Genomic DNA, 18063 nt, shown 5'->3' with positions numbered 1-18063 from the left:
GCCGGGGACGGAGCCCGGGGAGGCGCCGGGCCCCGCACGGGCACGGCCGGAGGGAGAAGGGGGATCCCGCGCCCGCACTCACGCTGGCCATGGCCCCGCGCGCTCCCCGCAGGCCGCCGCCGCTCGCGTCACAACCAGGGCGGCGCCCGATTGGCCGCGGGTCAGGTGCCACCGCCCCGCCCCGCCCCCCCGGGAGACGCCCCGCGCGGGGCTGCACGTGCCTGAGCCCGACAGAGTCCCGGCCGCACGTGGCGGGGCCAGGCTGGGCCGGGCCGGAGGCTCCTCGGGCGCTTCTCCCCGTGCCCTGGCCAGAAGGACCCGGGCTGGAGACCCCGGGATCCGCAGGGCAAGCCGAGCGCACGTGGGACGTGGATGCGAGCCGGGCACCGCGCTGCCAGCGCCTCGTCCACGCCCGGCCCCAGCGCCGCCGGCCCCACATGGGAAGCGAAGAAAGAAAATTTGCCACGGGAGAGAAAGACGCTAAGCCTGGCTCTTCGTATCCCCTCCTTTCAGCAACACAACATTTCTAGACCGAAACAGCCAGGTCCGGGTTATCCTGGCACCTCAGAAGTGGCAGTGATGCCTTTAAAAAACAGCCAGAAGGTTTTTGAGGACAAGATGAAAACCACAAAAAAACCCCAAATGAAACCACAAACACCACAGGGCCAGATGAACGTGATGCCCCTGTTTTAGATGTTGAGATCTATACTATGTGGTGACGAGTTTAAAACGCTCACTTTTCTGTACCAAACAGGAGTTTCTACCAGTAAGCTAGAAAAGAAGAGATATTGTGCACGGTGCTCAGGTATCACCTGCAATCCTCCTCTTATTTGGGAAGGAGGAAAACAATTATTACAACTAGTCTTTATTTCCCAACAGTCAGTGTAAGGAGGAAAAACACCACGCCAGATATTTATATATGGATTACCAACTTAACTACATATGTGCTCATCTCAAGCACCCTTTGAATATGAATGTACATTTATCAGTTTGGTCTCATCCACACCAAAAAAAAGTCTGCCAATAAAACAACAGTTAAGCTTGTGGAGAAGACAAACTTGTTTTACAGACTGAATATTTATGGGATTTCACTCTCCCGTAAGCTGTCCCTCGTTACCTGAGATGTAAACCTTCTGGCTAGGGACTATTTATTTCTACTGCCCTGATGACTTCGAAACCTCTCCTCTCAATCTTCATATAAAAATTTCCCCTTTTCATAATAGCCTTTTTAATAAAACTCTTAACAGTGCTCATCACCAGGCTCTAGTTCAGGGATGGGCAATTATTTCAGCTGGTGGGCCTCTTCATGAGCTGTGGAGGGCTGCACACAGAAATCTTTCAGAAGATACAATTTTAACAAATTATACCTAAAAAGTGAATCAAACACCTACTATAACATATTTTAATTTTACTTCAAAAAACAGTTTATGTTTTTTTGAATAGTGTATAAAGAGGCAATTGCATAATAGTGCAAAATAAAATCTTACTCCTATATTGTGGCGGGCGTGTACATGTGTGGGGGGCTGCCTGCATGCCAGCTCCCAGAAGCCGGCTGGGGTGGGAGCAAGGGGGGCCAGGGGCGCAGGCAGCATTCCAGCCCCCACCCCACATCTGGCCCACAGTGGCCCCCACAGCGCTTTGCACAGAGTTAAGCCCTGTCCACTCCTGCAAAGAGCAGCCTGCACTCCCACATGCACCCACCCTGTGCCTGGGGATGGCACTGCCCCAGCCAGCACGCACATCTCCCCTGTGGAGCTGCTCCTGCTGCTGCCGCCCAGGTACTGTTCAGCTCCCCCCACCTCCAATGGCAGCTCCTACTCCTCCTGACTCTGCTGCACCACTCCAGCTGCCTACAGGTGGCTGCTCATTTTGCCAGGTGGATAGAGAAGGTGGGAAGTCCCATGCACTGGAGCAGGAGCTGCCCAGCAGCAGCTTCCCCCACACCTGGCTGGGCATGGGGTGCCTCACACTCATCCCACGACTGCCACTGCCCCACTCTTCTCCCCGCAGGAGAAGGAGCCACGCGGTGGGGGGAGCCAAGCAGTACGTGGGTAGCAGCAGCAGGAAGCTGTATGCACTGGCCTGGGCGGTGCCTTCGGTGGGTGCAGGCAAGAGTGCAGCACAAGCTGCCCCTGGCAGGAGTGGGCAAGGCTCAGCCCCACACAGTGTGCGGGGTGCAGCCACAGGCCAGATACAAATCAATTGGTGGGCCAGATTGAACCCACAGGCCATACTTTGCCAAACCCTGCTCTAGTTCCTGACTGGGACATACAAATCATATACAAATATTTAAATGACTGGTATTATTTATGTTTTTATGTTGAGAGGAGGGAAGACTAGTAAGGGATTTAGGTGCCATTGTGCTAGGTCAGAGGTAAATGCATTCAGCCCCATGGGTCAGATGACAGGCACAGGGACAATCCCTGGGCTAGACTGCACCAGAGCAGCCTCACACGCCACATGCAGCACGCAGGACTGGTTCAGGACCCCATAGGCCACGCCAAAGGACATATCTTTGACACCCCTGCGCTAGGCAACATTCAAATCCAATAAGAGAAAAATCCAGAAAAGCTTGCAGCCTTAGTAAACATGAGCTGGAATAAAATGTTGTACTCAATTTAACCATGAAGACAAGACAACAACTGAGCAATATGCCGAAGATGACACAAGAAACTTGTGCTAACACCAGTAATTGAACCTAGATCTCTCAAGACCCAGTTTTAGCTCTTGAGATTAAAGTCCACCTCTTTTCTGAAAACCAAAAATTGTTAGGTACTGAAGAGAAATATTTTCCCCACACACAGATGTGCCTCCTGAATACAAACATCCATCCTATTTTGGAAGGCCCCAAGAGAGGAAAGGGGAAAAACTTACCCTGGAGTACAGGCAAGTACCAGAGGCATGGGGTCTCTAAAGCCATGGCCTGACCCACTGTGTCAGCTCTGAGGTCCCACAGTAGCTCTGGAACCACATGGTGGAGGGGCAGGAGATCCAAAAGAGGGAAATGGAGCAGTGGCAGCATTAAAAGTCGCCATGGATCCTAAAACTGTAAATATTAATGCTGCCACCACTCCAACCCCTTTCCAACCGCAAAAAAAATTCCTGATCCACAGGGAGCCCTTTTCCTTAAGTATAATGCATACCCCAATTTTTCCCAGCTGGTTCTGGGAGGAAAGGTGCAGTTATGTGAGAAAAGATGATACAGTCTAGGTAGACCGTCACAAACTACTCAAGGTACAGTATAATAAATTAGGAAATCCGAGTAGATTTCCCCAGATAAGCAGTGAATATAGGTATGCATGCAACCACCAATATCCAGTCCAAACAGGTTCATTTGAAATAAGGAAAAAAAGCATTAACTGTCATATTTATCAGATCTCAGAGATGCTTAATGAAGTCAAAGAAATACAGAGATTTTACACAATTATCTTCTGCATCCCTTATTCCCCCTCACTCCTCCCAGCATTGAATCTGTAAGTTTAAAATCTCAAAATGATCTATTACTACAGAGATTTAAAAGTAGATATCTAGGTATTTCATCCTTCAGCCAGCTTATGAAAAATTATCTTATAGATCCAAAACTCCTTCTAATCATATGCTGTTGATCTTGTTCAAGAATTATGATCAACTTACCTGTAGCTGAAGGGTATGACGAAGAATGGTTTCTTCTAAAGCATGAATCCACTTCTCTCTCTCATCAGCATCTCGAGCTGCAAAAGTATTCAAGATATACTCCATTTAGGACAATGTCTAGTTCAAGGCTTATAAACAGAAATGAAAAAAAACCAACACACACATTTGATGTTCTCAATGTATTATCTAAGATAGTTATCTCAGAAGAATTTCACAGCAAGCTTCAAACCCCATGCTTTTCCGGCTTACATAACTATTGAAACAATAGGCACTGTACCTACTGTTGGATAGATGCCGACATGGTTACTCAAACAAGACACTTGATGGGTCCCAATGGAAGCTGCTTTTCAGCTGAACCTGACCTCAGGTCATAAATATCTTCAGTTCTTACACTAATTTTGATTGAAATTTTCCAATATAGTAACAAGCTCGCAAGTTCACCATTCCAATTATTTTAAAACATCTTTTCCGACAGTCCTCCCAAAAAACAAATAGGGCTCAACGTTAAAGCTCCAATCTGGCAACAGATCCACATGGACACAACTTCTGACCTACAGAGTTGCCCTGAAGTCACTGGGACTCTAGTTATGTGCAAGAGTCTTCCCAGGGAAGACTGCCAGGTGCAGGATCAGGATTGCACTCTTTTCCAAATACTCCTTATTTAAACACTAAAAAAAAAAAAAAAGAGAAAGGTCATATACAGGATAAAAGGATCAGTTAGCAGAATCTGAACCAAAAAGGAGGGGAAAAAATACTTTGCTGCTTCATCATATAAACCTATATTAGGAAGTTGTTTTTCAGCACTTCTTCAGGCATTGCTGACATCAAATTGCATCAGTTTGACCCGAGCTAGTTTTTCAATAGGTGAACTTAGTCGCCTGTGCTTTTCAAATCAGGACACTATAACTGTAAGAAAGTATTACTTTAAAAGATTCTGATAAATACAGAGAAAAAACCAATTATTTTGCTCTCCTGCTTTGTAAGTACCCAAGGAATAAGTTGCCATTTATTAGATTTATACGAGAATAATAGTTGTGGACATCACTCACTAAATGGAATTACTTGAATATGAAATATTCTAACAATCTTCATGTACCAATAGGTCCATTCACACAGTGCCCTGCCCCTACCTAGCGATTTAGTCCTGTGAGGGACACAGTGCTACATATGTTTTTATTGAGAGGTAAGAAGTAGGATTAATGGCAAGTGAGAAGAGTTAAGCAAGGGTGGTATGCAATACACAAGGATATGGACGCCTTTAAGGATCGGGGGGGGGGGGGGGGCAAGAGTTCAGAAATATTGAACTGCTGCTTCTCCCTTTTCTATGCCTAGTCTCCAGTAATTAGCACCTCTCTGGTACTGACTGACCTCTACTGTGCTACCTTCAAAAAGTTTCTTGTGCGAGATGACAGCGGGGCAGCAGCCTCTGGTTGGAAGAAAGGGTCAGGGTAAGCACAGAAGGAAAGCAAGGCAACAGCAGATTTTATGATGGCAACTAATTCCAATTGTTTTCAGTTAATGAATGGGGAACTGCAAAAAACCCCACAATCTTTAAAAAAAAAAAAAAAAAAAAATACATAAAAACGAATCCTCCATCCGCACAGTGCTGTAGTCTCACTGTTCCATTCTTACCCCACGCTCTCATTGTTTTCACCCTTTTGAACTCTGAATTAACGTGCCAAAGATGGCTGGCCTCAGCTCTGTTTCCTTCCTGCCCTCCACAGCCATACCCAAATAGAAAAGATTTATTCATCCTACCTCACATTCTCCACAAAGTGTATTTCTATTTCTTTCTCAAATAGAATTTTACTGAACATCAGCGGTTTATAGAGGTGACAGCTGGAGGCAGAAATCAGATGCTGGGTGATTTGTTTCATATGGTCTACAAATGGAAAGGTCTAAGGTCCTCAGACACATCAGCACCAAGACTCGCCCGGTATGCCGTTAAGACAGTATCTACAGTCATTAGCTAATCAACACAGCCATAGAGAAAATCAGGAAATGGCACAGTAGTAAAAAAATCTAGACTTTTTTTTAGACAGTTTGCCAATTTAACTCTGAATCAGATCATTGCTTTACCCTGCAACTTTCATTTTTCCCCACAGAGCAATTAATTTGAACTTCAGCCAAAACAAAATATTTTCAGTTTTTTCACACAACTTTGAGCCCTTGGCTACTGCGGAAGTATTAATGACATTTTCTATTTTGGAAATGTGTATCCCTCCTAACAATGTAACCAGCCTACACAAACAAAGGAAACTAATGGGACACAAAGTACACTAATGGACAAAGTACTTGGAAAAAAGCATCTTTTTATTACAGTAATTGGGTGCTACTTGTAATAGCAGCAGTACAGGAGTGATTTAAAATTTTAAAAGGCTAGAGTGTGTTGCTGTCTGTACAATGCTTTGAAAGCTCATTAAAGCAACCTTTCTTCTACAGAGGTAGAGATAGTTAGCCATGTTAATCTGAAGTTAGGCAAAAGGCAGAGTATGGTACCTCTCTGCCCTACCTTCTGTTTAATTTAGAGTATGCTTGCTAGCAGTCCCTTATACTCTTTGAAACAGGAACAAGGGGCTATACAAAAATACTAGGCTATCAACAACTGTTAGGTATAAAATCTCCTGCCTCACAGCCATTGAAAAGTTCAAGCACGTGCTTCTAGTTTTAGCTTCCTATTGAAATTCCCAGATGATTTAGACACACTATTTACAATAATTACACAGTTTAATAAGCAGCTTACCAAAAATGGACTCTGACAACTTTGACATACTGTTTCAGGACAGGCATCTTAATAGAAGAGGACAGCCTAGAAAAGGTTGCAATGCCATTTGCACTGGCACGCCAGCGCTCATTTGTATTTAAACTAGATGCAATACAAGAATGATAGTAAACTAAATCTCTATAACAGCTTTCTTTACATATTCAAACCACTTTGCAGAAGGCAGCAGCATGAGCTTGATACCCCAATCAAATCATTTCCACCACTAGCAAGGACGACTTCTGAAAAGTTCTCAGAACTATTACAAGATTGTATGACAGGAGCATAAGAAGATCCAGAGCAGTTTGCCTATCAAAACACGGAAGGCAAATGCTGACAAGTTATTTCCCTTATCAAACAAAAAACTAAAGGGAGAGGAATTCAGCAGGATTACACAAGAATAGGAATATAAATATTGACACGTTTGTTGAGTAGGAGCTGCTTTGAGAGTCCTATAGTTCAACTTGTAATTTATTGCTCATTTGCCAATTGTTTTAGTGAATTGGGTCAGCTGACCAGCACCATCAGTGATCAGAATTGGAAAGAAAGAAAATAAAAAAGAAGAGGGGATTAAGGGGGTGGGATGCAAGGAAAAAGGGTAGAAGTAAAGAAAGCACACCTCTCTAGCATAACACCCACTGATGGAAAGCTTTTCCTTCAATGCCCCTTTCACACATATGTATATGTATCCCCTTGAAAATGTATCCCACTTTTGAAAATGAAATCCTACTTGCTGGTGGAAAAAAGACAAGAAGTTCATCTAGTTTACTCTTCTTAAACAAGACCCTAGTGAACATGCTAGGCAAGAAAGACTGAACAGCAGAATTACCCAATACTTTAAAGCATCAAGTGTGGGGAACTTCTCAAAGCTTTAAATTGTAGTATCAAATATATATATAAGAAAAAGTGACCAAGTAGTATAGTCAGACCCCTTCCCACCTTGAAAAAGGGATCATGTGCGTCTTTTGGACAGCTGAATACATAAAGCTAACAGAAGCTCATAACGCATTTTCTCCCCAAGTGTTGTTACCCACAAACATTTTTAACTGGTATACCACTGGATCATCTTTCTGGTGCAATCTTCGTTGTATCCTCCATACCATTAACAAAGCTGTCACTCTGCCACAATCAAGGTAATGTAAGGTTTATTAACAGTCTAGGAAATCTTATCGCGGATGAAGCCACAGATCTGTAAAACTCCATGACACTAAGATCACAGAGCAAGAGAGGCAACCCCCCCCCCCACCCCCACAACCCATGCAACCACAAAAGACAGCAAAGTCTTTAAATATATAACCAATGCAGTCCAAAACATAAAAGTTTTCCTAACATACGTCCTGCCTTCCCCATGCGGCATCTATCCCTGCTTCTATCTGGCCTGCCCCTCACCATGCACCAAGAGTTCAGACAGAAGAGAAGAGAAGAAAATTAGAATTTCTCCTCGTATACCAGGAAAAACAGTTAGTGTCTCTGGACCCCTTCACAAAGGGATAGGATACAGCATGGACACGGCAAGACAAGCACCAGCACCAGCAACTAGTTGCTGATCAAGATTGCTCAGTTTCATATGAACTGTAGCTGCAATTCAATCAAAAAAAAAGTCAAACTTATTGATGTTAATACAGATTAGGTCTCTACCACTGTAAATTTTGCAATAGCTGCCATCAAATGGCATTTTTTCATTGATTAGCACTACTTACGTTCTGCAGCCTTATGAACAAACCCCTGTGTCAGCTAAGAAATCTGCATACATATTTTCTAGCCAACAGTGACTGATAGATGAGCACCTCTTCCTCTGTACCATCCTCTACGACAGACCAGGAGATAACTCAACAACTCAATTCTCCACAGAACACGCACAAAGAAAGTTGATATCAAATCAAATCGAAATGGCTTCCTCCGAGATTGGATGCAAACGAAAGCTTCCTGATGGTAAAAGCAATTTAGGATGGAACAGCTGCCAAAAGATCACTGAAGCACAATCAATGGAGACATTCAAAGAGGGATTAACTAATACACTCAGAACAATTTATGTGAAAAAGTACATTAGATACAAAAAGCAGACAACAATTTATGGCCAATCATTCTGCCAGGTTTGATACATTATTCACATCCAATTTTTAAGAGGGAAATTGTCAAAGATGTCAAACCTTTAATCTTGACATTTAGTCAAATGAGTTTGTACTGCACACTGCAACACAAAATTCAGTCAGCATTGATGCGTGTCAGGTAAGTATTTCAAGACTGCAGATAGGAACATGGGACTCGGGAACCCAGGAGGTACCTTCCAGTCCTATTTCATGGCATACACCGACATAAATAGATCAAATGCCATCTTAAAATTAATTATGCTATTTTCCCCCTAGTACTCCTACTTGAAAAGCTGTTCCAGAACTTCAGTTATCTAAAAGGTTAAAGGAAATCTTTTATTTTATAGCCCAAGAGCATCAATGATCAATATGTACACTTAACGCAAGATCACTTTTGTCCTTTAGCTTATATTTTTGCTGGTTTCCAGGGTTTGCCACACCCCTCCTCCTCAGTGCCTTTATAAAAAGGCAACAGTAGACCCTCTAAGCCTTCGTTCTGCTAGGCTAGCCAAGCTCTTTTAAATCTGCTCTTGTTAGATACATTCTCCATTTCTCTGATCATTTAAGAGCCCTTCTCTGCACCTAGTCTTGTTTGCATTATTATTTCTTAACATTACTATTACACAATGTTGGTCATTTGTGACCTCCATTAATGCTGACCTCGTGAAGGAACATCTTGAGAAGCTGGATACCTTCAAGTCAGCCAGTCCTGACAATCTTCACCCCAGGGTACTCAAGGAGCTGGCGAGCATCATAGCCCAGCCTCTAGCGCGGATCTTTGAAAACTCCTGGCGCTCTGGTGTAGTGCCCGAAGACTGGAAGAAGGCCAATGTGGTGCCTATCTTCAAGAAAGGGAGGAAAGTGGATCCGGCTAACAATAGGCCCATTAGCCTGACTTCTATCCTGGGGAAGATCTTAGAAAAGTTAATTAAAGAGGCCATCCTTAATGGACAGGCCAAACGCCAACATCTTAAGGGATAGCCAGCACGGGTTTGTTGCGGGTAGGTCTTGCTTGACCAATCTCATTTCCTTCTACGACCAGGTGACCTATCACCTGGACAAGGGAGAAGAGATTGATGTCATATATCTTGACTTCAAAAAAGCCTTCGATCTAGTATCCCATGATCACCTCTTGGTGAAACTGGCCAATTGTGGCCTTGGGTCCACCACGATCCACTGGCTGGAAAATTGGCTCCGGGGTTGGACCCAGAGGGTAGTAATTGATGGAAGTCACTCATCGTGGTGTCCTGTGACCAGTGGGGTCCCCCCAAGGCTCTGTCCTTGGACCCATACTGTTCAACATCTTCATTAATGATGTGGACACTGGAGTCAGAAGCGGACTGGCCAAGTTCGCCGATGACACCAAACTTTGGGGCAAAGCATCCACACCAGAAGACAGGCGGGTGATCCAGGCTGACCTTGACAGGCTCAGCAAGTGGGCGGATGAGAATCTGATAGTGTTCAACGCTGATAAGTGCAAGGTTCTCCACCTTGGGGAAAAAAAACCCACAGCATCCTTATAGGCTCAGCAGTGCTATGTTGGCTAGCACTGTGGAAGAAAGAGACTTGGGGGTCATCATTGACCACAAGATGAACATGAGCCTGCAATGTGATGCTGCGGCTAGTAAAGCGACCAAAACGCTGGCTTGCATCCATAGATGCTTCTCAAGCAAATTCCGGGACGTCGTTCTCCCCTTGTACTCGGCCTTGGTGAGGCCACAGCTGGAGTACTGCGTCCAGTTTTGGGCTCCACAATTCAAAAAGGATGTGGAGAAGCTTGAGAGAGTCCAGAGAAGAGCCACGCGCATGATCAGAGGTCAGGGAAGCAGACCCTACGATGACAGGCTGAGAGCCCTGGGGCTCTTTAGCCTGGAAAAGCGCAGGCTCAGGGGTGATCTGATGGCCACCTATAAGTTTATCAGAGGTGACCACCAGTATCTGGGGGAACGTTTGTTCACCAGGGCGCCCCAAGGGATGACGACTAGGTCGAACGGTCATAAACTACTGCAAGACCATTTCAGGCTGGACATAAGGAAGAATTTCTTTACTGTCTGAGCCCCCAAGGTCTGGAACAGCCTGCCACCAGAGGTGGTTCAAGCGCCTACATTGAACACCTTCAAGAGCAACTGGATGCTCATCTTGCTGGGATCCTATGACCCCAGCTGACTTCCTGCCCTTTGGACAGGGGGCTGGACTCGATGATCTTCCGAGGTCCCTTCCAGCCCTAATGTCTATGAAATCTATTTTTCCAAGTGAGGTCTCAACAGTAGTTTGTACAAAGGTATTAATACTTTGTTATGTTATGAAATACCTTATCCAACCTGTCCTAGGATTCAATTTCACAGATGCATCACATACTCAACCTGTGATGCACTAATTCACACTCAAATCTCTCTTCTGCTCTTCCAATTTTGAGCTCCCAGATTACAGCAGAAATTCTTGTCATTAGTCCTCAAGTTCAGGATCATGCATTTTTATGGTGAAATTTCATCCCATTTTATTACTGTAGTCTTCAGGGATATCCAATTCTTCCTGAAACACTATTCCAATCTGCTTCTGTATTGACAATATCTAACTTAATGTCAACATGTTATTCATTAGCATACCTGTTATCTTAATTTATGAATTTGGCATAAGTAATTTTAAATACAGCTGATCCCAAAGCTAATCTTTGAACTCTACAAGTAATCAAGCATCATAAAAATAAAATGAGTGAACAATGTCTAGTTATTCCAGACATGGAAAAAAAAGATTCCTACTGAGCTGTCTGTAGCAAACAGCATAATTGGAAAGGTCAAAAAAAAAAAAAAAAAAGTCACAAGCATCATCAGTACATCATCATGAAAATAAACATCATTTGAAGTGTTAGTTCAGGTACTTATGAACTGTTTCATAAATCTTTTAGACTAACTTGAAAAGGAAACTAAGTATGTCCTAAGAATCCAATATAGTGTGTAGATACAATATAGGCATGATCAGTCTGATAGGTTTTCAGGCATATTAGGCACACAGGCATTTAAAAAAAAAAAAATTACAGTCAGACTTAGTTCAGAAATTAGCATGTGCTTACCTCATTAAGCATCCACAGATATTAACTTTAATTTCACCATGATAAGATATGCTATTGCATATATATGAAGCCTACTAAACCCACATTAAACCAATCTCCAAATTTCTAATCACTGCAGTAAAGTGAGAGATTCAGTCATAATACTTGAAATAAATCAAAGTATTTTAACTCCCCCAGCAGTGGAACTAATATTTATAGAACAGAATAAGATGTGTTTCAATATGCTCAGGCTTTTCAGCATGCCTCATTTGTGTCTACAGAACATCTATGAAAAGAGGCACGTTAAATCTATTGTGACATCTTGCACGTGTCAGGCACACAGCCACGGGGCACTCAAGTCAGTCACAATCCTATTTGCAACTCTAGAGGAGCACATGCACAAAATATCCACTGTAAAGCAATTGCAAATTTAATCATAACATAACAAGATTTTTTAAGACATACCACTTACAAGTTCAAGTACACCAAGATCTCAATAAATAACCCAATATATTACACCTAAATTTAGGAGCCATCTTTTTTATATGTATATAAAAATCAATTTGAAATTCACCCTCTGCCGTTTCCTTTTCTCCCTAGGATGGACAAGGAAGAAACAAGGATTCTAACAGGGAAAAGGATGGAAACTACAACGAGAAAGAAAAAGTCCTTATTAAAAACCATGACTCGTCTGTTAGACAGGAAGGAGTGACTGTTCCACACGCACAAATTCAGGCAGTTAGCAGGCAATGCAGATATAAGAGTTGTCAAATACAAAGAGAAATACAAAAGCGTGGCTTTTCCCCTACCCAGTTCAGGAGCTAGATAAGAGATGCAGAGGGATAGCAAGAAAGAACAAGATATAGCAATGAAATGCCCTCAGCCTGTATCCATTTCCAGAACACCACAGAGTGGATCTCATTTTTAGATTCACCCTAGAACTCAAGCATTACTGCTTATTTTGTCAAGAGATGGCATGCACCTATTCAATGAATACATGGAATATAGAAATTCAGCATATTTTTCTCATCACAGGATTGCTGGTACCCAAAGGTCAGATAGATCAGTCCAACATCTCTCCCAGATTATACAACATTTCCAGTTAGCATTTCTAGATCACACATGATGGCACTTGGGGAAATGATCTACAAACATGCCATATCAAAAATCAGCACCTCTGTGATCATTAAAAAGTAAAAAAAAATGAGTTCTTTAACAAGCATCTTATAAATACCATAATGCCCCTTAGAGTGAAATAGGGTGCCTCTACACATCTCCCTATGGCAATGTAGCAACACACTATGTCACTGTATGGCGCACTATAGCAACACAGCGATCATACGAGTCTACACAGGATTACCAGATGGTGCACTCCCACAGTGGTGAGATCTACCCATGTGCTGTGTGCACAGCGCAGTAACTGCCCATACTGCGCAGTGCTATAGTACTTCCAAAAGGAAGTACTAAAGCACGGCAACATGTAAATGTGCCCATACAAGTTTCATTTTAATCCTTTGTGACCTACTTACTAACTGACTTTTCTATCTGCAAGTAATGCTGTCTCCTCAACTCAGGAAAGAAGCCTATTACACCCAGAGAGTCAACTGAAGCAATTATGCATCCTTTGTTCAGGCATAACTCCCACTGATCTTTCTGCAAGTTTCTGCAGTCTGGTCTCAAACAAGTGCTGCGTGTTTATAAACAAATCCCCTTCCACTGCCGGGGATACAATGCTGCCTGCATTTAAGTTGGTGGCAAAAGTCCCACTGATCTCACAACTGAAAATATTTTATTCTCCAAGGTAGAAAAAAGCTGTGTTTCATGGTGACGGCATCCCAGATGGATGATTAAAGGGGGAGAAAAGCTTTTTAAAACCAAAAGAACTGTGGCACAAAAAGTTAACTGAAGTAACTATGACAGCCGTACAATAAAATAATTCCACTGCCTAAATAAACTTTTTAGTCCATTCTTTCCTAGCCTGTTGTCAGGCTGAAGATAAAAAACTCAGTCCCCTAAACATTAAAACCTGTTATATGACCAGTATGCTCCCTTATGCCCCAGCATAGTCTATCTGCTTGCCGTTAAAGTCAGTAAGGAGAAACAGGAGACGCAAAGCTCCTGAAAATGAGGCGCAGAAGCTGGGCTCTTGCATGCAAAGCAGAGGCTCACAGACTGTACACATATTAGGGTTCAGAAGCTGATGAACAGTTGTGAAACACTGACAGAAAAAGGACAGAAATCAAGTAGTATTGGCAGCTTGACCTATGAAAACCTCCTACCTACATTCAAAAACAATACTAGTTTGGTATTCTTAGTCATTCTCCTTCATTATACTGGTCTTGGTGTCATGCCCAAAACACCTTTTTACTCTAAAAAAGGTACTTGGTGCCTTATTGAAGTGTGGATCAAATTAGCATGGTAAATAAAAAGTTTCACTTCCTCATTTAAGACACTAGAATAACTTCCATAAGGATTAACAGCTAGCTTTCTTGAGCATTTTCTCTTCGTTTTTTGGAGGGGGGTGAATTTTTATTTGAGGGTATTTGGAGGGGGGTTGTTTGATTGTTTTCCTTTGTTTTGTCACAATGGACGCAAGGAGATTATTTAAAAGCAGGCCAAGAATTGTACCGATCCCTCAGCAGGCCAGGGCAGGGGATAAATGGCCATAATTGTGGTGGAGCTCCATGTCGTAGGGGTTTTACCGCATACAGAAAAACAAGCCTGCCTGTATGCATCTCAACAGGCCATCCAATATTCTTCTATGCAGAATATATTCTGAAAAGGTTGCCCATGCCAAGTCGCAATGCTTGTTTGTCCATGTTCAAACTGTATACTGCCTCAAAGCCGCTCAGCCCAATCTCTAAAACAAGACTTTCAGACATTCAAATGACCACGCAAGTATTTCTACAGATGCTCACATTCCTCCCACCCGTGTTATTACATTCAGTAACAGAGACAAACAAGTAGGAGCCCTACAAATATTCTTGTTTCCTTTCCATATGCTTTTGCAGCCGTTCCACTATTAAGTCCACACTGGTAGGCCTAGACACTGCCTTTTGAGCAGACCTTCACATCAGGTCATAGCCGTGTGTGCAAGCACATGTGAACATATGAGAATGCCAGCACCATCTCTGCCAAATGACAAATGCTGCGTGCTAACCTGAACGACCATATGGTCATCACATGATGCTTCTCAAAGCTTTTATACCACACACACACTGTTTTTTAATACTTTTTTAAATACACATTTGCTTTGATTTTCTGCAATGCTTTTTTAAATATACATTATTCACCATGCCCCAAAGGCACCACAGGTGCAGTACATCACAGGAGCTTTGGTAATGTTACTCCAGTTTATAGGGAGCTGCATGCATGTGTGGTTCACAGCGAGGCACCGGTATCACAGGACCTGATCAACTGCTTTTCTAAGCATGTTCTAAGTTATAGATGGCAACATTGCACCACTTATGCCCAGGAGCTCTAAATTGGAGCAGGGGTTTTGGGTGTTCCCCCTATACAAAACTCAATTCCTGTTCAAACTCAGCTCCCACATTCTGTAAGCTAGCAGACTGTACTGTTTCTTCCAGGGAAGTAACCTTAATTGCCTTTCACCACAAATCAACAAAGTGACTGCAAGAGTGGCAGAGAAAACCAAAGTTTAAAAGCTAAAAAAATCCTCTAACACTTTATACTGCTAAATTTGATTTAATTTCTCATACCCCACTCCACAAGATGATCTAGATCGGGGTGAGCAAAACAGCGGATCCAGCCCGGGGCGGCAGGTCACAGCTCTGTCCCAGCTCCGGACCACACTGTCACCCAGTGCAGCAGAGCACTGGTGCTGCTGGGGCCAGTTTCCATGGGAACCCTGGCCCCATGCTGTTACAGCACCGGGGAGAGCTAGTGCAGTGATGCAAGCAGGGGCTGCTGGGAAATGGAGCCAGACGTTGCCCACCCCTGATCTAGAACTTCCTATGGACCAGAGAGCAGTTGTCTTTCACTTTGGCAATATCCCTGCAGCTTAGGGTCATCCACACATTTCATGAGGACACCTATAGTTCCAATAACAAGGCTGCTCATTAAACAGGATAGGTCTCAACACTGATCCCTAAGGAACACCACTAGTAACCACCCTCTTGTCAGCTAACTCCCCTTTCAACAAAATAGTCTTACACTTTAAGCCACTTCCTTATCCACATCATGACCACTAATCCCTTTCCTTTCCTGCTTGGCTGATAACTTCCCACAAGGCAGCGCAGCAAACATTTTGCTTTATTTTTTTTTTTTATATTCCTGTTGTCATTGCAATGCAGTAGTCCACCAATATTTTCATTTACATCTTCAAGTTGATCTGTTTAAACATCATTCCGAGCCCACACACTCCTGCAGGCAGCGCAAGCTAAGCCATGGTAATTCAGAAGCCAAATCAGTTTTGGCTCTTTTTTGAGCTTTTTCCAGCTTGTTACTTATTCTGAGTAGTGAAGACCTGAACTGGCCATGATACTCCACTAAAGGACTCACTTAAAATGGCAGCAACACTGCCTTAAGTCTAGGGAACATAGTTGCTCTCTTGGATACCACATCAGTATTGGGAGCTCGTATTCATTATCCAAGTTGATCCCTTTCTTTGGGAGCACTAATTTCCAAAGATACAATCCTTCCTCTATAAAATGAAGCTTCTATGAAGCTATTGTATAAGATGAAACTATATTTTTGTCTAAAAACAGGATGCTGTATAAAAAGGCATGTTTTCTCCAATAAGCCCAGTTTACCACAATTTTACTGCAAATTTTATTGAAGATGTTATGACTTCTTCAAAGTCAGTAACAGTCACTAAGATCCATCCACTCTCCTTTAAGAATGTATAGTTAAGCCACATACCAAACGTTATGCTCTGGAAACTCAGCTTAATAATGGAATATTCTTCAGAATAGTACATCTGTTGTTCTAAATGCTACGTCTATCAGTAGATTCTTTGCATTAGTAAGTGACAGGGCAGATTTTCCAGGAAGACAAGTAGTTATTCACTAATACTAGATGTGCACCGATAAATATTTCCTTGGCCAATACCAATAGTTGATGATTAACCAATCATATTAGTGTCGATCCGATAACTGATATTTAGTAATAGTGCAAGGCATTGTATACTACTGATATAAATAAACGTTTTTGTTTGTTTGAGTTGCATTTCACACACACCCACCCATCTCCTGCCTGCTCGGTCCTCAATGAGGAAGGCAGTGACTGCCTTATCCCCATGCACGTTACCCTCTTGCCCATAGCCCCACTCCTCGTGCAGCCTGTGCTGCCATCCTGGGTGGGTGGGGTGCACCCTCATGCGGACAGCAGCACTAGACGCATTTGGAAGCTCAGAGCACACTGCCGTTTCAGCACTGGGGGTCTCCGTGCACCCAGGCTCCTGCGGCCACCAGGGAGAAGCTGCTTTTGCAAAGGTGCCCAGCAGAGCAGAATGGCTCTTGTGCAGCGCCCAATATCTCCGTGGCACCCCAGCACTCGGGCCCCTGCTGCATGAGCGGCGTTGCAAAGGCAGTGGCAGCAGCAGCAGGAGGAACTGGTAATGGTCCTTTTCTTGCTGAGTGCAGCACCCTGTGACCACTCCCCAGCGCTCCCTCCCACCTGTCGTCTGCTTCAGGCTTGGGCCAAAGGCAGGGCACAGAGACTGGACTACGCTTGCCCGGATGCTCTGGGCATGTGGTCATAACGCATCGGCCTTAGCTACCAAAAAAAAGCCAAAAGCATCATTTCTCCTTTTATTGGTGCTGATCCAATAGCCCACCAATAATTGGTGCACCCCTAACTAATACCTGTAAGTCCCCATTTCCCTCCTATGGGAGAGAGCACTTAAGAGTACTATTTTTGTAGGTAGCCTATTTATAGTTGCCCAAAACAAGTTGGTTGCAACTTTTCTCACATTTTTAATAGTCTAAGCGCAAAAGTAAGAAGGGCAGAGACATGTTAATATTTTAGTGTTAAAAGTTAACAGAGCTCCGCTCCAGATAGTCCTAGTCATACAGAACTTAAATTTTGACAAAGTTTCACCATTAGGCTTAAACATTTTTGGGTGATATACTTCTTGTTTAGAAAGCTTTTGTTTGGGGGATTTTTAAGTTTTCTTACCCAATAAGAGACCCTCGTCTTAGCACTCCAGCAGGAGAATCAGGACATGTAAGGATAGACAGATGGAGCCAGTAATTCAAAGTAAGTAGACTGAATTCCTTGTTGCTCTTAAATCTCAAGAATGAATTCAGTCTTGAGATTTAAGAGCAACAAATCCTAAATCTGTCCAGGCAACTTAGACTAGACGACCTTTAGGTCCCTATGATTCCCTTTCCCTCCCTACCCACTGCCCCACACCCATACTTAGTTATACCAGCTGCAGAATGAGTTCAAAATGTCAAGTTTAGATTGAGAGTGAAGGGGAGAACAATTTAAAGTAAATGGAACATTTTCTCCAGAGTCGACTAGTAAAGTACTAACCTCCTAGAAACACTGAGAAATGGAAAAGCTAG

General features: G+C 43.2%; 1 protein-coding gene across 3 annotated transcripts in view; it reads right to left on the bottom strand.

Moving 5' to 3' along the window:
- OSBPL9 (oxysterol binding protein like 9) overlaps window positions 1-18063 on the bottom strand; it is a 100237-nt gene that overhangs the window by 42627 nt on the left and 39547 nt on the right. For all 3 annotated transcript variants that reach the window (XM_014598646.2, XM_014598647.2, XM_059727827.1), the window contains exon 4: window positions 3634-3710. In XM_014598646.2, the coding sequence (XP_014454132.1) occupies window positions 3634-3710 (77 nt within the window). The remainder of the gene's footprint in view (window positions 1-3633; window positions 3711-18063) is intronic.

Source organism: Alligator mississippiensis, chromosome 5 (assembly GCF_030867095.1).
Source record: "Alligator mississippiensis isolate rAllMis1 chromosome 5, rAllMis1, whole genome shotgun sequence".
Classification (NCBI taxonomy): Eukaryota; Metazoa; Chordata; order Crocodylia; family Alligatoridae; genus Alligator; species Alligator mississippiensis.
The sequence above is the reverse complement of the archived record's forward strand: the minus strand, read 5'-3'. Positions and strand labels throughout refer to the sequence as shown.